The sequence below is a fragment of the Cokeromyces recurvatus genome (assembly GCF_025118155.1).
Source record: "Cokeromyces recurvatus strain NRRL 2243 chromosome Unknown BX663scaffold_48, whole genome shotgun sequence".
NCBI lineage: Eukaryota > Fungi > Mucoromycota > Mucoromycetes > Mucorales > Mucoraceae > Cokeromyces > Cokeromyces recurvatus.
Genome location: NW_026251434.1, coordinates 85,310 through 108,045, shown reverse-complemented (window position 1 = coordinate 108,045; position 22,736 = coordinate 85,310). Strand labels below are relative to the sequence as shown.

Genomic DNA, 22,736 nt, shown 5'->3' with positions numbered 1-22,736 from the left:
ATGATAAGCAAAACATAGTGTAAGGAGTTATTACTGATAAAGATATATGAATTATAGATTATACCTATTAGTTATATATACGCATTATTATTATAATATTGTCTAAAATACTAATTTATAAATACAATCATATACTATCTATACACTATACACTATACACTATAATGACTTTTATTCAAATAGTACATTGAGGAATGAATATAATACAAAGAAGCTGGTTAGAATATAAATCTAAATGTCAAAAGTATCTTTCCTATATCATTCACAAGTATGAACAAATGAGATTTCATTATTTGGTTTCAAGAAAAATGACCGGCTAGATCAAGCACCAATAATTTAATATTTATTAGAGTTAACTGAGATTAATTCTCAGTCAGGGCAAAGACTAGAGTTCAAACACAATAACTTTAATTATTTTATGGGAAAATATTCTTCTTTCAAGATATCTTCATTCTGTTTCTGTCGCGAAGTAACCCTGTTCTCCACAAGATCCATTTTGCACTCATTTTTTTGAGAAATTCAATTAAATTTATTCTTATTCAACTTCTTCATTTTATAAAGTTTTCACAGATTTATTCTGTCTTATTCTTTTGTTATCTTTATCTTATCAACAAGGTATTACTTTGTTGAATATTGTTGATTATTTTTGTCTTGATAATACTATTTGAATTAATTGTGTATGTTGTTATAATAGAGTCGATAGATATTGTTATAGAACAAGCTCTGGATATAATCATGAGTAATATTATAATAGATGAATTACATAATACAGGATAAAATATAAGCCTGAATATGAAATAAAACTCTGTATATAACATCTTGTAAATAATATAAAACTTATTGACATCCAATTGTCTAGATGTATCAAGTATAAGACATCGTATCATTTCTAAATATTTATTTTTATAACCTTGATAAAGGATTCAGGTCGTCTTTGATCCAATAAAATAAAACATAAAAGATATCAGGAACATATACTCAGATTAAACAATAAATTTTTTATTTAAAACTTGATCAGATCATTATAACACCCAATAGATAATCCATAGATCAGTCTCTTGAATCAACAAGACGTATATCCGAATACTAATACTGTTTCATGACTCATGTTCTTTGGCGGTTATTTTTATTTCTTTGATTCAGGATTCATTAATATAAATACAAGCAGTTGTTTAGACACAAAATAATCTTGAACTTCTTTCTTTAGCTTTTCTTTTAACTTTATTTATTGAATAAAAAACAGTCTCAAACTATACTTCCTTTTGTTCCCTTTCTCTCTTTTTATTTTGTCTTTTATCTTTTATTTACCTTCCATCACAGATATAACCATGGTAAAGTAGGTATGAACATAGTAAATTTTAAGTCCTTATTACTTGAAATATTCCAAAATCAAATTTGACTAACTCTAAGTAATGTCAAATGTTCATTCACTTTATGGCAATATGGTAATGAGTATTCGGAAAGGGGAGAGCTTATAACAAATAGCGAACCCTTCTTTACAGTATTCCATCCATATTTTTAGAGAAGATAGTAAAATTAGGTCTGATTATTGGTATTTTTCAAATTTGGCAGCATATATTTAAAGAAAAAAAAAAGGTCTTAAAGTGGGCTATTACTATACTGAATAGTTTAGTCCTTAGCAATAATAGTTAGCAATAGATGGATGCCTTGTTTTAATCCTAAACATATTACTGCCTTAACAAGGATAGACTATGAAATGTCTGCTTCTTTATACTCAATATTACTCACTACGATTAAGTTACTGAGTAAGATATTCATCATTTCCCGTCTTTTCTGATTTGATTTCAATTACTCTATTAGGACGACACAAGCATTTTATTGATCGTCTTTTATTTAGTCTTAAGAAATAAGATAGGATTCTTGGTGCTGAAACATTCGAAAAGATTTTGCAGATTTGTAGGAAAGTAGTATTTACATGGGAAGCAGACCAACAGATGGACTAATTTGAATCTTGTATTTATGTTAATGAGACTGTATTTTATATGTATAGCCGATGAAACTTTGATAGACCAAAGATAGGAATGCGTGATAAGGTATTTATTTCTTCAAGGAAAGGCACTACTATAATAATTATCAGGTGTTATTTACGGAAAAGAAAGTATTAATTTAATCTTGTATAATCTAAAGTAAGTTTAAAAGATGAAAGAAGGAAAAAAAAAGAGAGAGAAAACGGTAGTGAAATACCTATTAAAGTAAACGCTCAAGTTAATACACAAGGTTAATATTCTCTTTAGTTTTTAACCAGCGTCATAGATACTTTAGATACTTATGGAATGACTATTTAGTAACATCTAGTTATGGATAATAACGCCATCTATAAATGTCCTGATATTCAAAAGACGGTTGAAGATCAATGCTATATGATTGCTTATCTTTCTCCCTATATGTTATTTCTAAATTAGTCCAGATAAATTATTTTAGGCCAGAATTAAAACTGAAATTAGAAGAGATTGTTTAATTAAAGTCTATATTTTAAATGATCAAATTGTAAAATATTTTAAGAAAATAACAATTACTGACCATCAAAGATGGATCAAGCATTGTATTTAGTTTTATAACATATACTTGCCCCCTGAAGCGATAATTTAAGCTACCTTATATATAAAAAAAGATCAGGATGTACAAACCGATTAGAAAAATACCGGATATAGAGTTTTTCATTAAAGAAAGTCTTTTTTTTTTTGTGTAGAATATTTTATAAGCAATCTGTTATGAGTAGTGTCTTTTATCATAGACATTATTTTGAATTGAATGATATAATTAAAGATGGTTTATCGATTTATTTCTATTTTATTTTAAATGATTATGATAGTAAAGAAAAATGCTCTATGTTGATTATTTAATAATGCAGGCGGAAATTATAAATGCAAAAAACGGAGAAATATAAAAAAAATGTATATGTGCAAGTATTTGATATGAAGATATGTATGTATATGTGTGTTTTTGTTGAAATGGTTTAGAAATCAGCATCCAAAGAGAAGCTACGTTCTTCTTTCTTAGCCATAATACCACCACGTTGATAATCAGAAACACGCTTTTCAAAGAAGTTAGTCTTACCCTGAAGAGAAATCAAGTCCATAAAGTCAAATGGGTTAGAGACATTATAATGCTTGGGACAACCAAGGGATAACAAGAGACGATCAGCAACAAATTGAACATATTGAACCATTAAATCATCATTCATACCAATCAATCTAGTAGGAAGAGAGTCTCTGAAGAAAGATTCTTCAATTTCGACAGCTTCAGTAATAATTTGAGTAATAGTTTCCTGAGAAGGAGGGTTAGTTAAGTGATGAACAAGAAGACAACCGAAATCAGCATGAAGACCTTCATCACGAGTAATGAATTCGTTAGAAAGAGTCAAACCAGGCATGAGACCACGCTTCTTAAGCCAGAAAATAGAAGCAAAGGAACCAGAGAAGAAGATACCTTCAACAGCAGCAAAGGCAACAAGACGAGTACCGAAAGGTTGATTAGATTCATTAGCAATCCACTTGAAGACCCATTCAGCCTTCTTCTTAATGACAGGGATGGTTTCAATAGCATTGAAAAGATATTCCTTTTCCTCAGGATCTTTGATATATGTATCAATCAAAAGAGAATACATTTCAGAGTGAATATTCTCGATCATAATCTGGAAACCATAGAAACACTTGGCTTCTGCAATCTTGACTTCATCACAGAAGTTTTGAACCAAGTTTTCGTTAACAATACCATCAGAAGTAGCGAAGAAAGCCAAAACACGAGAAATGAAGAATCGTTCATCGGCATTCATCTTTTCTTCCCAGTCAATCAAATCCTTAGATAAATCAACTTCTTCTGCAGTCCAGAAAGAAGCTTCAGCCTTCTTATAGAATTCCCAGATCTAATATTGTCGAATAAAAAAAAATTAGGATCCTCTGTACACATGAACTCTTTTACATATATCTTTTCTTTGCATGTGTGTATGTGTGCGTTTCTCTCTCATATAACAACACTACACTTTTTAATACATTACCTCATGGAATTTAACGGGGAAAAGACAGAAACGTCTTGAGTTTTCCTTCAAAATAAGTTCCTCTCCAGGCTTTAAGTCCATAGAAGCCTTCATTTCCGCCATACGAGTTTGAATACTGGCTCTCAAGTTGTGAGCAGCAAGTTCAGATTGGGCATCGAAAACGGTCATTATGTAACTATTTGATTATTTGTTTAATGAATAATTAGATGGATAACTTTTTTTTTCCTCGTTATTTGGTCAAATTAAGTTCTTTATATACTATTTTTTTGTATCCCAAAAAACCGAGAGTCCGCAAAATTGGATAGGAGGTAGAAAAAAAAACTAAGTAAATTTTTTTTGGAGTTTTAAATTCATAATCATACCACCTGAATTTTGAAATGGTTTCCATAGCAACCAATAGGTGTAGCAGTTCTGATGCCCTTTTAATATTAATTGTTTAATATTTATATTCATATTATTTCCGTTATATAATATAATAGTATGCATTTCAGTAGTATTTGTCTTTCAAAATAATGATAATAATAAAAAAAAGATAGAGAAATATGGCTATTTATTTTATAACATTCCATACTGTATTCCGTAGTAGTATAATTTGTATTCAATATAATTCCTTTTGACTTGAAAGAGGGGATCTGTTTCTAAAACCTTTTATCTATTTTAAGGGTTTTTTCTAAAAAAAAAGGTTGAAATTCATAAAGTTAAATCATATTTAGTATATATATGCGAAGGACTGATAGGCAAAATATTTTAATTTCATATAGATATATATACATACATACATATACATATATATATATATATACATATGTGTGTGTATGTATATACATATATGACATACAAAAATATACTAAATGCATAAGATATTTGCTATCAAAAGAGTTATTTTAAAAACAATAACACAATACACGTTGTTATTTTAGCAGTAAAAGTATGATTAAGAATCACTAAACCTCTATCCCCGCAAAAAAACATTCAAAATATAATATATATGCATACGCCTACACACACACATACACAAAGAGAGAGGAAGGGAATTTGATCTCATCCAGGTTTTACTTTAATAAATTAAAAATCAACTGTTTAATCGGACGATTATGTTTACACTATGTTCTATGAAAAAATAAGGGCAAAAAAGGGAAAGAATTAGAAGTGACTGAATGTTTTATATTTTTATTTTTATGTATTTCGAAGAAGGTTCTTTCGTTTTATTTGTTTCAATCACAGAACTTAATACTGTTGGCATATAACATCATTATTAATAATATTTGTTTTCAATATTACCCTTCTTCATAGTGAGTTATATAAATTATAGTACGAGTTTCTTGTATTTGATGATCTCTAAATACTTATATGAAATGCTGGTGACATCGATATAAATCTTATTTATATATTACGTAATAAAATATGAAGGAGGTAGCAACAATAATAATCTATCGATTGCTTTCGAGTCAAATCAATCTACATGAAATAAAAGTTAATAGATAATTTTCATAAATAATAAAGCAATATTTAACAAATAAGTTTTAACTGTTATTAGGTTATTATTATAAAAGCAGTGGTATGGATTTGGCACCACTATTGCTGCTTTATAATGGCCCCACTGTCAATTAGACAATATTCCGAAAACATTAGTCGGACTTTTAAGGGAACTTTATTGCTTACTTTTTTTTTATATAACAAATTGATGATCAAGAAATAATTTAACTTGGTCATGTGTAGTAGAGACACAAAAAAAATACATATTTATATATCCAATATACGACATTTCTTTAAGCAGTTATCCAGCTGATTTAAGAAGCTACAAAGAAGCTCGAATGGTATCGCCTTACTAACTTCAATGATTCTTGAGCTGGGCGCTTCCATGTCTTTAAACTTACTTTACTTGACTTTGTACTTTAAAGTTAGACCAAAATTGTTCAATGGGGTTAAGACCTAATAAAAAAGGAAATGCATATATATGTAGGTGATGTACACCTTTTTTCTTTTTAAAAAAAATATAGGATAGAATGAAGTACAGCATACACTTTAAAGAGATTTTATTCCATAAACAAAACTCAAACTTATCGAGCATGGTTAAACGAATTTTTATGGCATCTTGGACGTCAAATGTGACCTACAGAGCTTACATGCTTTCCAATTATATTTATATTCAACCAAATAATGAAGACACTATTCACGTCCGGGGGCTCAATTCTTAGGTGTGTAAATAATATAGGATCATTGAAAAATAAGTTGGAAACATTAGTATATGCCATTGTCACTCGAATAATTACAATTAAGGTTTCTATTCGATAGTCTATTTCTTTTAAAAACTTTCATTTGTTGTGCTTTTTGTTTCTTATTAGTTGATGGTATTTAATTATTAAATTTTCATTTCCTGTTTCTTGTTTTTTTTATTAGAACATATGGTTTGGCTATATGTTGATAAAACATGCGTACCATCATTCAAATATAAAATGAATATATCTTATTCGATTTAGGTGTACAGTCGTGAGCCTGATTTCGAAGGGCTTGCTAAGAGATTCCCTGGAAAAGCGGTCTTTAGGCTTGTAACCGTTGGAAAGAGGATTGTTTCATGTATTTAGGAAGGACTATTACTGCATCCATATGTGGGAGCATTAAGTGGCTCATTACTACCAAATATTTTATGAATACTTTCTGGTGATTCTAAAATAAATAAAATAGATATAATTAAAGTGACACATCAGTATTTTCGAAAAGACATAAGAGTTCAAATCCGTGATAAATGACACAAGGTTAAAGCTATATAATACACTTCTTCAGTATTTCTTTTCTTAATCTTCTAAAAAAAAATAAAAACAATTAGATAATTTTAATTACTTGACTAGTTAATAACAAGTTTATACTAAAAACATTATTCTTTTTTTTTTTTTTTTTTTTTTTTGATAACATCTTCGGTACCACAACTAACTTTGGCTAGATGCATCGCTTTTGTAAACTTGGAGATTTTTTTTTCTTCACGTAAAACCATTGTCATTCAGTTAAGAGTTGTTTCTAACCAGTTTTATTATCATTTGTGAGATTTAGAATACCATTCAAACATAAGCAGCAAAATGTTTTGTCAATATTATTTAAGGGACAAAATTTCGAATATAACTGCTTTCTATCTGGCTTCATAATTAAGCTAATTGAACAACTATTAAAACGAATATGAGTACCCTCTTCAATTACATCCTGAAAAAAAATACTCTGCCACAACATGATATTGTTTCGAGAAAATACTACTTACAGACATATCTTATTCAATTTGTTTTTTGATCTGTTGTGTCACTTGTGATTTGCTCAAATCAAAGTGTAAAGCACACTCCACTAAACTCCTTTTTTTAGCATATCAAATGCCTGTTTGCGAACTAATACTTTACAAAAGTTATTATTGTTGTGATGTTTGACGTATGAATCTAGTTATGTTTTGAGAATAAGACAAAAAAAAAATAAACCTATAAATGTCAATCTATTCAATTAGATAGTTATTATGACAAGAAAGCAGTCCAAGTAATGTTAATTCTATAGTATATAACCAACTATTATGACTTTCAATAAATACCTATTATAATCTTCTTTAAATAGTTGTACATTAAAATAAGTGTAATTTAATTCAATGTAACACAGAAATAAGGTTAATAAGACAGTTGTCCACAAAATCCTATATAGCTTTAACGGGATATTCAACAGGCCGTGTATAAGAATAATTTACTACATGGTTAATTTCTATAAAAACATTTATTTACGTCTCCAAATGATTAGATAAGTTACTATTAGTACTTGCTTGCATTCATTTGTATTAGGGGAATAATTTATCAAATTTAGATCTTTTTTTTTTTCGTGTATGATATTAAAATGGTTTTATTACAATTCATTCTCTTTTATCTTATCAGAATAATAATATTAAAGAACATCATATACAGACACTCTTACTTTAAATGAAATAAATGTTTCTTTTTTCTTACTTATATATTTAATTAAACATACTTGTAAGTTCTCCTCTATTTGTTAAGTAGAAATATTATTACTTCTATAGTAACTTATTGACTATGTTATAAAGTCTGCTATACTAAACAGTTGTAGCTTATCACATTCTGAAATAATATTATCATCTACAAGTGATGTAATTTATAACAACCCATGTGAAGTAATACAATGTAATTGATAACGCGACGCGACCTTTTGTTTTTAATTTAATTTTCAAACTCCACGTAATAATTTCTAAATCTTACTAAACTTTATTGAAGAGAAAAAAAAAAAAAAAGAAAACTACATGCTAGTATATACATAAGTCTCTTTTGTCTTTCTTTCTTTTCCCTTTTTTTTTTTTTTTTTTTTTTTTTTTTTTTTTTAAAAAAAAAAGGAAATCAATATATGCTACTAATTATAATAATAATAATAATGAAAGGATAAAATAAAAATGTTTGGTTTTATATAAATATATATATATATGTTTTTGTTTTAAAAATCAGCATCCAAAGTGAAACTACGTTCTTCTTTTTGATTCATAACACCAGCGCGTTGATAATCAGAAACACGCTTTTCAAAGAAGTTAGTCTTACCCTGAAGAGAAATCAAGTCCATAAAGTCAAATGGGTTAGAGACATTATAATGCTTGGGGAAACCAAGAGATACCAAGAGACGATCAGCAACAAACTCTACATATTGATTCATAAGTTGATCATTCATACCAATTAATCGGACAGGTAAGGCATCACGGAAAAATTCTTGTTCAATATCAACAGCTTCTGTCAAAATCTGGAGAATTGTCTCATGAGAGGGCTGATTTATTATATGATGGAAGAGAAGACAACCAAAGTCAGCATGAAGACCTTCATCACGAGTAATGAATTCGTTAGAAAGAGTCAAACCAGGCATGAGACCACGCTTCTTAAGCCAGAAAATAGAAGCAAAGGAACCAGAGAAGAAAACGCCTTCAATAATGGCAAAAGCACAGATACGAACAGCAAAAGGTTGGTTGGATTCATTTGAGATCCATTTAAATGCCCAATCTGCCTTCTTCTTGATAGAAGGAATAGTTTCGATAGCATTAAAGTGGAATTCCTTTTCAGTAGGATCTTTGATATAAGTATCAATCAAAAGGGAGTACATTTCATTATGAATATTTTCCATCATAATCTGGAAACCATAGAAACACTTGGCTTCGGCAATCTTAACTTCATCACAGAAATTAGCAACCAAGTTTTCGTTGACAATACCATCAGCAGAGGCAAAGAAAGCCAAGACACGACCAATAAAGTAACGTTCATCCTTATTGAGAACTTCTTCCCAATCAACCAAATCCTTTGATAAATCAATTTCTTCAGCTGTCCAAAAGGATGCCTCGGCCTTTTTATAAAATTCCCAAATTTCATGGTATTTGATAGGGAAAAGACAAAAACGACGATTATTTTCCTTTAAAATAATTTCCTCTCCGGGTTCAATATCAACTTTTAAATCTGCTAAGCGCTTTAAAATAGTACTTCTTAAGCCTTGAGCAGCAAGTTCAGATTTAGCATCAAATACAGTCATTATTAAATTTCTATAAAAGTTTTAAAATAAATAAATATATGAGAAAATGTAACAATAACAATAAAAAAGAAAAAAAATGGGGGAGGAGGGGAAAGATAAGAGAAGAACAATAGGATTTATATACCGTAGTTTTTTTTTTTTTTTTTTTTTTTTTTTTTTTTTTTTATTGTAAAAAATTACAAATAAAAACTCAGGGTTTTAGTTTGCCTGCCTAAAATAAAAAAACTAAACAAATGAATTATCATATACGTGATTTATGATGTTTTTAATAATAAATAGCTATGTAATAACCACAATAAATATATGCTTATTTTACAACCAATTCTTTTTTTTTTTGAAATAGTTGAATCCTGCATATTTAATATTAAATTAGTTAAATTTTAGAAAATTAAAATTTAATACGCGTATAGATTATTAATATAAAATTGATTCTTCTATACCAATTTGTCTAGGGAATCACAAAAAAAAAAATTATGCAGTTTATCTTTAATTGAGTCTAACTGAAAATTTTTTAACACATTATTTTCATAATAATGACATTAATAAAAAAAAAAACTCTTTCAAAAATTAAAATAACATAACAAAAATCAGGTATAACAATTATGAAGTGACTCTTGGATTTGCTAATCCAAGAGATGTATTTAGTATTAATATCTTGAGACAAAATTTATAAAAAAAACTAAAAACTAAAAACTAAAAACTAAATAAATAGACACACATTCTGAGTCAAATTTTCAGCAAAGGCTCACGTACTGCATTATAACGTTGTGTCATAGATATAATTAAGATAACAATACTATATAAAAATAACGGTTAGAGTCAATCTTAAAGTTCAGTATTGATTGAAAATACTTTCTTACTTTGGATACTAACGGTCTTGCTTAAAGCCTATTCTTTTCTTTAGTCAATAAATAAACATTATATACATGTATACCTACCTGGATGTGGAAATATATGATACTAATGAATGTAAAAAAAAAGAAGAAAAAAAAAGTTTTTTGCCTCATTGTAGGTCTTTGCAATGTATCCGAAAAGACGTCTACTATGAAAATAGAAATAATACTTTTTTCTTTTCTAAAGTGCTATTGACTCCATCTGCTCCTATATTTCAATGTATAAAATAGTCAGTGAACATATTTATATGTACATGTATCGATATTTTTAAAAGCTTATAGATACACTATATATGTATATGTATATATATTATACATTTTACGAATCACTTCAAGACTTTTTTACTAAAGGAAAAGTGAATTACTAATACTTATTTTTAATATTGAATTTAACTGTCATTAAATTCATTAACAGCTATATATCTCTTTTTCAAGCTTATTAAAGAATTGGCAAAATCAATTTTTAACCTTTTCTAATCCTCGGGTAATATTTATGGTCTTGTAGTTTAATATAAATAGGCTTTCGAAAAGTTATCACGCTTAATAGGTGTTAATATCACACCTTTGAAAATACCAATGCTTAATAATGTCTATAATATTGTATGGTCATTTCTCCCATCAAGTATAGTTCTTTATATACAACTTGCGCTATCCACCTGATTTTTTCTCGATTATTCTTCCATAAATTTTGCAAATTAGGAATAAAGCTTTTTAGTTAACATATTGTCATACCTATCTTAACTTAATCTATACTTAATAGAGACTAAAGGTTCAAATCCTAAAACTTAAAAACAACTTCAAATCAAGATACTGACTTTCCCCTCTTCCCACAATTTGAATGTAATAGCTCGATATCTTGCGCACCTTTTTTTTTTTGTAAATAGCTTAGCAAATGTCAGTCCCTTCTCAGTTACCTAATATTGCAACTAATTTAACCATGTTATTCTTCTCCATTAGTCATCTGTTTAAACATTTTTTTTTAAAAAAAGTAAATAATAATAATAAAAGAGAATAAGTAAAAGGTCACTGTATTTAAAGACAATATTGCTTAATTGATTTATCACATTTTAAAAAAAAATGAATACATATAGACACAAAATTTGAATATCAAACTTATTAACTTTATATATAAAGATGGTTAGGAGAGTGTTTTGTCTATTTGAAAAGATGACCATCACTTTAATAATTTTATCAGAGAATTATCTGTTTAGGTAGTAATTTTCTTCATAATTAGTAATCCATCTAATACAATAAAATATCAACAAGCCACAGATTGAATACTATTTATTATCAAGCAAAGTTTCCCTAATATGATGGCGTATACTTCAACTTGAAGTTATTATAGTATTAAATAGAAATAGAGTCGAATCATATTTATAATCTATTTCCTTGATATAAGCAATAAACACGTTTAACTTCAAAGGAAAGATTTGCATGCTTGAAATAATATAAACTAGTAGCGGAGTATTTAAATTGTATAACGCAAGTTTCACCAGTCAGCAATAATTTCATTTTGTTTTGGGTTTTTTTTTTTTATCGTTTGCTTTTTTTTTTTTTTTTTTTTTTTTTTTTTAATTATTATTATTATTATTATACCAAGAAATGGTTTCTGAAAACAAGTTTATAGCTAAATTTACTGTTACTGAAGCAGTTGCAGTTCAACAATTAAAGGATGCTTTACCAGATATTTTAACAGAAGCCTTTGGCTCAAACGATGTTTATACCTTGTGGGGAGTTCCTTTAGACAAGTCTTCTGATGATGAACGTATTAAAGTTATTCTCATCAAATTCTTAAGAGCCAGGTATAAAAAAAAAGTTGGGTTTGTTTTCTATAATTTTCTTTATTTATTTCGCATGGGGTTTGGCTGAAAATTTAGAAATATGGATCTTCCAGCAGCTAAAGAAATGCTGATAAAAATGTTAAAATGGAGAAAGGAATTTTCAGCTGATTCTCTCCTGGAAGAAGAATTTGATCTTACTATCTTTAATGATAGCATCGGGCTTTTATATAAATCAGATAAAGAAGGTCATCCGGTTACTTACAATTTTTATGGTGGAATCGACCAAGAAAAAGTATTCGGCAATATAAATAAGTAATAAACAGCAGATGGAATATAAGGATGATGACTGTTACGATGCCTGTATTATTAATCATTCATATTCAATAGATTTATTCGTTGGAGAGTACAGTTAATGGAAAAAGGAGTCAGGCAAATTGATTTTGTTAATACAGATGCTATGCTTCAAGTTCATGACTATAATGGGGCTTCTATCTTTGGTCGTACAGCAAATACAAAGGAAGCAACAAATATTCTTATTGAATTGATGCAAGATAATTATCCTGAATTCTTATCCAGTAAATTATTCGTCAATGTTCCAAGACTAGGAAGGTAATAAATATACAATGCAAATACTGTGTAAGGAAATTATTTATTTACCAGTTATTTATTATATAATAGTTTGATATTTAAATTACTTCGTCCATTGCTTTCTGAAGCAACATTAAAAAAGTTTGTAGTTTGTTCAAAGTAAGTTATAAAGTGCACATATTTTTTTTTTCTTAAATTAAACTTTGCTTTATTTTAGTGCTGAATTAAATACTACTCTGCTTGCTTTTATTGATAAAGAGAATTTACCGTCCATTTATCAAAAATAAACTTTTAATATCTTTTGGTAATAACAAAGTCTGTTACTTTCTTGTTTACAAGATTCAAAAATTTAGGAGTACAACTCCAATTATTATCATCTAAAAAAAAGAACAAAAAAAAAAGATGAGTATATTGGATAATTTAGTTATAAAACATGTCTAACTACATACGCATACTATCTGATGGGTCACAACTACATTTCTCTATTGGAAGCCAACTGGGTTCACTAGGACAATTTTTAAATGGATTATGGAAATAACCAATATCATAAAAGAAATGTACATCAGATTTTTTCAACATCATAGCTACTGCAATACTATGCACTGGAGCATCTCCCCATCTTTCATAAAAGAAACCACCCGCTTTGTCTAAATAATTAAAATAATCTAAATAGGCTTGAGATCTTAAAAACGCCAAGGAGCCAATTTCAAAATTACTCCAAAAATGACACAAATTATATGTTTCACCACCGTTATCGGTAATCCAACTCATTAAGCTCTCAGAGTCATTTGTTGGGACAATATGTTGTGGATATTCCTTCATGAATTGCTTTGTTGTTTTCCATAATGTTGGAATGGTATTTTCATATTCATATAAAGATATAGTGAATCCATATTTTAAATCTTTTTCTCTCATTACTTTAAATGGATCATAATCAATATCACATGTAAATTTAACGTCGGGCTCGACTCTCCTAATAAAATACTTATTTATAAGAAAATAAAATAAAATAAATTGCACATTTGTTTTTACCAATAATAATCAAATTGTTCCATCAAAGGATGTCTAAAAAAGAACCCGCTTTGAAATCTATTTATCATTGTTATTAATCATCCTAGTTATCTTCAATTACATAACACTTATCTATACCTACCTGCACATATGTCTATAGGATTCAACTCCACCATAGATAACTTGAGCTGCCTCCATTTCCTCTCTTGACTTTCTTGCCTTTTCTTGATCAATCCAGTCAGGATAACCCCACATGTCATGACTTAGTTCACCGTAATAAGTTTTGCCCGAAGCTAATCCCGTTGTATATTCTTTAAATTTCTCTTCAAATGGCTGATCATTTAAAAAGACCCATGGATAATGGTATTTATGATTAAAACGATCTTCCATCATCTGCATTGCTTCTCTAATTCCGTTCAAGTCAGAGTTACGTGCCAACACAACAAATGCAGCATTTTCTCGGTGAATAGTTGAGCTATTCTTTTCAATTTCATAATCATATTTATATGTATTTAAATTCTTGTTATAAGAACTATAAAATATTAATAAAAATATACAAAAAGGAAATAATATTAATAATCCTATTCGACTATATCTTGCCGTTAGCATCATTTCTATTTTTTATATATAAAAAGAAAAAAAAATAATAAAAAAAAAACGGTGCACAATCCACAATTATTACCGGAATTTAAAGATTATAATCATTTTTTTTTAAAAAAAAAAAAAAAAGAAATTTATGTTTAATCTTGATAATTTGCATCTAAGCAGTATTTCTGTTAATTCTACTGTACAAAAATTAAGCTAAAATAAGATAGTTTGGAATAACTAAAATACTATAATTTTATTCGAATAATAGTTCGCTTTAAAAGTAGTTATAATTTATTTATTTATTTTCTATAAGATGTTACGGATTTACTATTGTGTGTTTTTTTTAGCGGCGGTCCAAATATGAATGGTTTTATGAAAAACTAAATCACAGTAAACTTTTGTAGCCTGATTAGTGTCAACGATTTTTAACAAGTTCTTTATTTTAAACGCGTTGAGAAAATATGAATAGAATACTGAATATAGTTTCTTAGGGAGCTTTTAGATACATAATAAACATGCATCAGCAATTGTTGTATAGAGATCTTTCTTATAGTTAAATTTACTAGATTCAACTCTATTTTTAACAATTACTCAGAACTGCTCGATAAAAAAAAATTAACTCAAGCGCGTTAGGGAAGACGAAGATAAAGGTATTTGTACCCATCTATTAATAATCAACTTATCCATCTTTTTGTGGGTGCAGGTAGACGCATTGTTAGTAACGAGGTAGAAGCCTTTTAGTTCTAAAAGTTTATCTATCTGATTTAAGGTTCCCTTTTAAAAATTCAAAATAATGACCAGTTTTTTTTTCCTTCTTCTTCTTCAAAGTCTTCAAATAATACAACAAAAAAAAAAAGGAATATGATAATTATCTGTCCAGGTATTATGACTACTATCTATACATCATTTTACTTTCTCAACCTTCTCTAGATCTTCATCTTCAATTGACATATGCTGTGACTCTTTATATATCATCTGTCAAAGTAGTTCATTTCTTCAAATTAAACTCCTCTCCTTTATTAATAATAGAGTGCATGGTTTTACCAGCATTCTTTGTGGTGATCATTCTACTTTACCCGGTTTCTTCCATTAACTAAGCGGGTTTTATTAAAAGTTATTAACTACTACGAAGATCTGCTATCTGGGAAGGGGTTTTTTTTTTCTCTACAAAACCATTAATAAAATTGAAGTTTTTAAACCTTACATGTATATAAAAAAAATGGATTTCTTAAATTCACTATTTATTTGGAATTGTACTTTTCACTTCAATAATAGTTTAATATCAGCCACACTCATAAACTTCCAGATATAAAAAGGTCAATGCTAAAGAGAAGCGTTAGGATATGGCATGTCTTATAATGCTATCATCGTAATCTTATTTACATATATCCAAGTGCAACATTAAGATTCTTCTTTATAGACAAAGGAGGATAATTATCTTTATTGTCTACTATAGTATTCAATTCAAAAAGAAAACACACACACACATGATAACTAAAGCTGGTATACTGGTAGATGAAAGTTTATCTTGTGTAAGCTGGTGGAGGTAAATCATCAGCAGGTTGCTCTGATGAATAATAGGCAGGTAAATTAATATTAGAAGATTCATCTGCATTATTATGACTTGTTATGATTGATACGTTATTTTGTTCATCTCTTAAATGACGGTTATCTATGGTGTATTCTGGTAAAATAGTAGGATGATCTGATGATATCTCTAATGCGTCATCAACTGTGACTCTTTCACTTGTCTCTGACGCTACTGCTGCTAAAGCTGCTCTTGAGCCCATACGTAACATGCTAATCTCTCTTTCTAAACTTTCGTTCACTAAATACCCATTCAATCTTAAATAACTTTCTAAAGATAAAATTTGATGATTTGTCCATTCAATTACACGTTGTTCATAATGATATTTTGTCATTGCTAATTGATTTTCAAATCTATGAAGTCTTGGGTTAACTTGAGTTCTTAATACATATTCTATCTTGAGACGATATCCTCGATAAGTAGTTAAAATATAAACAACATTTGATTCTTCTTTTCGTAACATAGTATTCGGTATGAGTGGTACGTCTGGACATATCTCACTTGCCTCCTTAACAAGTTGATAAGATTGTTGTGCTATCTTTTCTACATTATGAATTGGTTCCATTATAGCAGAAGAAACTAATACTGATTTACCAAATAAAGAGGTTGGATTATTATGTATTTGCTTTGCTACTATTGCTTGTCTATCCATAAAAGTAGAAGCACCAGGTAATGATTTCATTGCTGTTTCTATTAATTCTCTTGCTCTATATAATTTATCTTGAGCTACTGTATATTTCTTAATCTTATCTTCAATCTAATATATGTATTGTTATTATAAAATCTATGACGTAACAGAGGTATATTATATTTGAATATACATTAGGAATATTATTGGATAACTGCTCTACTTCATTTTTTAAATGCTGTTCAAATATGAAAGTGGGGTCTTCAGGGTCATCTATAATAACTTGTTCATATAACACATGTAATTCATTACATAATTTATCGAGTTTTATTCTTTCTTCCTTTAATTCATCCATCTTGTATCATAATGAGTGTCAATTGATTAATGTGTTTTTTCTTTTCTTTTCTTTTTTTTTTTTTTTTTTTTTTTTTTTTTTTTTTTTTCTTTTTACCATGATTTTCGCTTGATCAATCTGCGCCTGTAATTGCTGAATTGCGTTTTCATAAAACTTTACAGATTCAATCAAATTAGTAGAGGAAGTAGTTGTTGTTGTTGGTGTATCATTCGTCTTGAACAATCCAAGTTTTGATATTGAATAATGATGTTGATTATCTTTTTCATTTTGATAATTTCTCCTATCATTGTTGTTGTTGTTATAATTATTCCATATTATTATTATTATTATCAAATTTATATCTTACAATTCTTTTTCGGAAAATTCTTTTAAGCCGATTTGCTTTAAAAGCTTTTTTTTTAAGCCTTCATAATATTTTGAATGTGAAGGTAAAGATTCCCGAACCCATTGCAATCGTGTAATTTCTTTAACGAGTTGAATATATTTTTGTTGAATTTCATTCATTTTAAAATAAAATAAAATAAAATAAAATAAAATACAGTAGAAATAAAAATAAATAGATAGTCATAGACAAATGGAGGATGTTGCGCATAGTGGTTTTTCTCCAATGAATTTGCATAATTTTTTTTTTTTTTTTTTTTTTTTTTTTTTTTTTTTTAGCCTTGTTATATAATGTAGAACCAGTGCTTTAATCATTAACAGCTTTACATAATATTCCACTATTGTTTCTATAATTATTAAACTATGATTATCAAGTAATGCCAATGTTGAGTAAATGCTTGACGGTGAACTATAAGGATATCAAGTGATAATTGTTCTGTGTATTCACTGTAAATTAACAGTCTTTGCTCTCGATCATTATCCAAAAAGAACTTATACGACCCTATCTAATTAACCATCCACATAAACTGTCTTCTATATGCTAATGATGTGGTAATAACAGTTCATCCTGAAAGGCTGGCTACAGTCAACACTGTTTCCATGTGAACAAAAAAAAAAAAAAGTCAAACTTAATAATGACTACATCACTTCTAATATCAATGTATTGGATGTGTGCCATTCCATTCTAGGTATACAGAACCTATCCTTGGTTATCTGTCGAGCAAAGCTGTGTCCTTTATTAACGTCTTGAATAGCTTTCTGGTCGTATTCCTGAGACATACTTTTAATATTCATATGAATCACTTTACCTGTGTGCACTCTATCAGATATCTCCATATGCATTATCGACTCTAAATATCATCAACTATGATTGATTCACTTCAGCAAATCCTTCTCTGTAGAAATCAAAGTCTGACATAATTAGCTTCTCCTTCTTTTAGTGTGTTGGCTAATAATCTGTATCATTTTTACATGAAATGAATTATTTATTTCATCAAACACTTTCTCCTTCTCTTGTCAATCCTGCTATTAACCTAATGTATGGATTGTCCTTATCGTAGACGGACTAGTAAATACTCATATTGTTTCTGATTTCTTCCCCTTTTTGGAACGGGCTGAGGCAATATAGCATAACTGAATTGCCCATTGGTCAGTTTTATTTTTCAATAAATTTTATTTCATCAAATCATTTTATACAGAACAATGCTTGCCTGTCTCCTTTTTATATGAATGATCTAAAAAAGAAAATATATAAAGAAGTTATAACAGCCTATTTTGTTAATTCATATACACATAATCATTATGAAGCAGCATCATTCTCAAGCATTTTTAGTCATTGATAATAAGCTTGCATTAGCCATGCTAGTAACTGTCATCTTTGTCTTTCTATTCTTATGCGGCGCTTTAATCCCTTCTGGTACTACGGGACTTGGATTAGGTTTAGATGCTTTGGAAGTGACCAAACATCGTGTACATGACATTATTGACAAGATTCCATCCATTCATCATTAAAAAATAAAACAGACCATCATTTTTTTTTTCAATTCACTTTTATTATTTAGTAAAACCTTTTATTCAAAAGCATTCATATATTCTACTACTCTGAGAAGTTTTTTTTTTTTTTTTTTTTTTTTTTTTTTTTTTTTTTTTTTTTCCAAGAGTATGACATAAAAGAAATAAGGCTATTTTTTTTTCTTTTATTTATAGGCATTTTTAGTTTTGTTATTCTATTTTTTATTATTTCAAGTTATAAAATGACAAAAGACGATAATGATCCTTTATTACAACCTCCTTCAGATACAATATTATTACAGTCTATAAATAATACAACTCAAGATCTAGATTATTTTCCTTCAGTAACAACTAATAGTAATTCACACTTTATTCAAAGAATCAAACAAAGATGGACAAAACGGAACATAATTTTATTCCTTTATAATTGGAGATGGTCTTTATTCTTCTTTGGCATTTCAGTCATAATAGGCATCGTTATGTTTATTTATAGAAGAAATTTTTTTGAAGCTTTAGAAGCATTAAGTCATCATTTATCAGATTTAGGTTATAGGTATTATCATAAAAAAAAATGATTATTATAATACATGTTATTTTTATCTAATTTGACAAATGAACATAGGGGGTATCTATTGATGTCTTTACTTATCTTTTTGAGTGCCTTTCCTCCTATTATCGGTTATAGCACTTACCAAACATTATCAGGTTATACCTATGGATTTCAAATTGGATTCCCTATCTCCTACTTTAGTGCATTGATAGGTGCTATTATTTGCTTTTCATTATGTAGATTATTCATAAAGACTCGTATTAGTCGTCTACTATCAAGGTATCCTAATTTTGAAGCAGTAGTCAAGGCAGTAGAAAAGAAAGGTTTCAAGGTAATAAATAGTATGCAATGTCAACATGAGTAGATATTTACCCCTTTTTTTTTTTTTTTTTTTTTTTTTTTTTTTTTTTTTGTATTAAGCTATTCCTATTAATTCGTATTTCTCCTTATCCTTTTAATTTATTAAATTTCTTTTTTGCTTCCACTAGCATTCCACTCTCTCATTTTGTAGCAGGAACAGCAATTTCATTACTAAAAATTGCTTTGCATGTTTATATCGGTGCCAACTTGACTTCCTTTGTTGATCATTTGTTAGGCAAGGATGGTGATTTAACTGAAGCTCAGCTGAGAGCTATGAAAGTCAAATATGTAGCATTCATCATTTTTACGTTATTAGCCATAGTCGTGATGGCCTATCTTTATCAAATAGCAAAGACAGCTGTTGCAGCAGAATCTATAGATGATGAGGAACAGGTATCCTTTTTAAATCATCGTCAAGAAGAAGAAGAGGATGACGATGTGAATGCGAGTACAGTAACTATTTTATCTTCTGGAACAGTGATTTCTTCTTCATCCATAATACCACTAAACTCCCATCATGAAAGAACAATCAGAGATAATAATAGTAGTAGTAGTATCTCTTTGGATGCTTGGGATGCTTGGGAAGATGAAGAGTCTGCTATGGTTAAAAAAAGGGACATTGGTAAAGATGATTAAAACTATTTTCATATTATATGTATATTTTTGTATATTTATTTATTTATTTTGTCACATATTATGTATAATAACAATAATTGATTCCCACTATAAATAAAAATCCTTTTTCTACGTATCCATTAGGATACAAATACATGTATATATGTAAAGAAAGAAGAGCAATAATAATAATAATAATAATAATAATAAAAATACAATGCTTGTAATATACATGTGTATATATCTTATATTTATATTTATATATGCACACATATAAACATATGTGTGTGTGTGTGTGTGTGTGTGTTTTATTGGTTTATTAGTTCATAATCTGTATGAAATCCTTTATGATAAAGTGAAAATATTTTAATATCTTTACATCGAATATAGAATGTCATCGTTGTTTCTCTTGACATTGAATGTCTATAGGCTTGTGCAGAGGTCAGGTAAAGTCGATTTTGATCCCCTCTGTAGTAACTTTCCTTTCTGATGGTACAGACTCTCAAGTAAAATACATCAGCCATGTTCCTTCTTTGGTCATCATCACTAATCCATCGTATAGTATGCAATGAACTATAGGGCATATCAACCATTAAAGACTGTTCAATATATTCAGTCGAATTTCGACCATCTACAGTTACAAATTCCCAACAATAAAAACTCAACGTTTTCAATAAGGGAAGTCGAATCGATAATTGATAGAGCACAGGGGGGTGAATTCGGCAACGAGACAAGATCAAGTGCTCAATCGATTGACTCGTATCTGTATTAGGGGCACAATCAAGAAGAAAGGCACCACGCAAGATGAGGGTCCTTAGTGAGGTACATGTCCTAAATAAATGATCCAAGTAATAGCCTGATATCATGTTTAAGAAATCATTGTTGTTATCTGCCATAAATCGACATACTCTTTTTTGCTTCATGTCGAGGTCTAGTGTAGTAAATGAACTAGTATGTCCAATCTTATCAATAAGCTCAATATGTGGTAAACTAAATTCATCTACATCTGCTCTAAAGATCACAGCCAATTTCACCATCATCATGCCTTCCCTTTCTAGCGGATGATTATTTTCCTGGAAATCGACCGTTTCGTCCTCTTTGGTTGTATAAAGTCGTAAATGAGTTGCATTTTCATGATGAACTTCGTTTAAACGATCATTTTCATACATAATCCTTAATGTCCTATTGTTGTCTCTCCTTGCAGTCATAAGCCAATGATAGATAGTTTCTGTTATATTAGAGACATGCAAGTTATCTAAATAACAGTCTTCAATATTTGAAATGTAATGATATAGATGCTCTATAAATTCTTTTGAAAATTTAGGTTTAGTCAGTCTCATCAACTGTCTTGTTCTATCATCACATGCCACATTTACGTATAGACGACGAAGTGATGGAAATTTGTGCATAATATACGGGTATACTCTATTCGTATGTATAACAGAATTAAGTTCGAGACTAAAAATAGTTGGACTTGGTACAATATGCGTAAAGCACATTTCTTCTTCTTCTTCAAAAGGCAAAGGATGGGACGTTGATATAGTAATAGTAGTAGTAGTAGTAGGGTTAGAATAATATAAATTCACATTTAAGATCTTTAATGAAAGACAATCCTCAAAGACAGAATCTATATCTTCAATCGATTCATGTGTATGCATTCTTATAAACAGCTTTTTTAAACGATGAAAAGAACTTAGTTCTTTCTTTAATGCATCATACTCAGCTCGATATAAAGATAGATGATTGTCCTCAGCATACGATAGTTGATCACAGAGCAATAGACTCTCGAGTGAATCTCGTAATCCAAGAGCAATCTGGGTATAATATTCAATTTCATTAGCTTCCATAGGATATGGTATCTCCTTTAATCGAGGCCAATAGTTACTGTCGCGCGCATTTTTGAAATTGAACCAGAATGAAAGAGATGTGTGAGAGATATTGAAAGATTCAATGAACGGACAATGAACAGAAAGGGTTGGAATGACATTAAAATATTCTCCATATTGAAGTGGATTGAACAATGAATTATTTTTATTATTTAAATTTATTTTTTTTACAAGCATTCCAATGGCTGAAGATTGAATAGTATGTTTGAACTTTTCTATATTACATGTACTTAATGTCACTTGTTTATATAACTGTGGTTGAGCTACTTTTGCCCATTGTTTGCAAGTAAGTTGACATTGAGAAATGCTATCATATGATAAATAATTAAAGACTTTTTCTAAGAGTTCAGCAGGTAATAAATCCCACATGATTGGTGTATTAAAATAAGAAAGCAAAAAAGAAGAAGAAGAAAAAAAAAAGAGAAAGTTACTGCTATTGTTTATTTT

The 22,736-nt window shown here is 28.8% G+C and overlaps 8 protein-coding genes across 8 annotated transcripts; 2 read left to right on the top strand and 6 right to left on the bottom strand.

Annotated features, from left to right (window-relative positions):
- Positions 1–1,315: 1,315 nt before the first annotated feature.
- On the bottom strand, positions 1,316–2,465 carry BX663DRAFT_526836 (uncharacterized protein). The gene is made up of 3 exons (XM_051529955.1): positions 2,267–2,465; positions 1,822–2,054; positions 1,316–1,766 (listed from the first exon to the last, which is right to left on the bottom strand). Exons 1-2 carry the CDS (start codon positions 2,270–2,272, stop codon positions 1,851–1,853), a joined length of 210 nt encoding a protein of 69 aa, XP_051377879.1. The 5' UTR covers positions 2,273–2,465; the 3' UTR covers positions 1,316–1,766; positions 1,822–1,850.
- Positions 2,466–2,768: 303 nt separating this feature from the next.
- On the bottom strand, positions 2,769–4,306 carry BX663DRAFT_526835 (ribonucleoside-diphosphate reductase small chain). The gene is made up of 2 exons (XM_051529954.1): positions 4,019–4,306; positions 2,769–3,886 (listed from the first exon to the last, which is right to left on the bottom strand). Exons 1-2 carry the CDS (start codon positions 4,184–4,186, stop codon positions 2,978–2,980), a joined length of 1,077 nt encoding a protein of 358 aa, XP_051377878.1. The 5' UTR covers positions 4,187–4,306; the 3' UTR covers positions 2,769–2,977.
- Positions 4,307–8,394: 4,088 nt separating this feature from the next.
- BX663DRAFT_526833 (ribonucleoside-diphosphate reductase small chain) lies at positions 8,395–9,630 on the bottom strand. The gene has a single exon (XM_051529953.1). The coding sequence runs from the start codon at positions 9,551–9,553 to the stop codon at positions 8,483–8,485; it is 1,071 nt and encodes a 356-aa protein (XP_051377877.1). The 5' UTR covers positions 9,554–9,630; the 3' UTR covers positions 8,395–8,482.
- Positions 9,631–11,989: 2,359 nt separating this feature from the next.
- Positions 11,990–13,102, top strand: BX663DRAFT_565167 (CRAL-TRIO domain-containing protein; the record flags this gene model as incomplete). Its single annotated transcript, XM_051532070.1, has 5 exons — positions 11,990–12,248; positions 12,324–12,539; positions 12,615–12,836; positions 12,906–12,974; positions 13,033–13,102. Exons 1-5 carry the CDS (start codon positions 12,049–12,051, stop codon positions 13,100–13,102), a joined length of 777 nt encoding a protein of 258 aa, XP_051377876.1. The 5' UTR covers positions 11,990–12,048.
- Positions 12,951–14,465, bottom strand: BX663DRAFT_526829 (nucleotide-diphospho-sugar transferase). Its single transcript, XM_051529952.1, has 4 exons — positions 13,969–14,465; positions 13,848–13,904; positions 13,265–13,788; positions 12,951–13,192 (listed from the first exon to the last, which is right to left on the bottom strand). Exons 1-4 carry the CDS (start codon positions 14,436–14,438, stop codon positions 13,107–13,109), a joined length of 1,137 nt encoding a protein of 378 aa, XP_051377875.1. The 5' UTR covers positions 14,439–14,465; the 3' UTR covers positions 12,951–13,106.
- Positions 14,466–15,458: 993 nt separating this feature from the next.
- Positions 15,459–17,507, bottom strand: BX663DRAFT_546842 (uncharacterized protein). Its single transcript, XM_051530978.1, has 4 exons — positions 17,332–17,507; positions 17,082–17,265; positions 16,824–16,985; positions 15,459–16,759 (listed from the first exon to the last, which is right to left on the bottom strand). The coding sequence occupies exons 1-4, from the start codon at positions 17,487–17,489 to the stop codon at positions 15,938–15,940; spliced, it is 1,326 nt and encodes a 441-aa protein (XP_051377874.1). The 5' UTR covers positions 17,490–17,507; the 3' UTR covers positions 15,459–15,937.
- A 1,504-nt stretch (positions 17,508–19,011) lies between these two features.
- On the top strand, positions 19,012–20,669 carry BX663DRAFT_526813 (snare associated Golgi protein-domain-containing protein). The gene is made up of 3 exons (XM_051529951.1): positions 19,012–19,431; positions 19,501–19,759; positions 19,849–20,669. The coding sequence occupies exons 1-3, from the start codon at positions 19,121–19,123 to the stop codon at positions 20,422–20,424; spliced, it is 1,146 nt and encodes a 381-aa protein (XP_051377873.1). The 5' UTR covers positions 19,012–19,120; the 3' UTR covers positions 20,425–20,669.
- Positions 20,670–20,696: 27 nt separating this feature from the next.
- BX663DRAFT_526811 (uncharacterized protein) lies at positions 20,697–22,708 on the bottom strand. Its single transcript, XM_051529950.1, has one exon. The coding sequence runs from the start codon at positions 22,656–22,658 to the stop codon at positions 20,712–20,714; it is 1,947 nt and encodes a 648-aa protein (XP_051377872.1). The 5' UTR covers positions 22,659–22,708; the 3' UTR covers positions 20,697–20,711.
- Between the last annotated feature and the right edge of the window lie 28 nt (positions 22,709–22,736).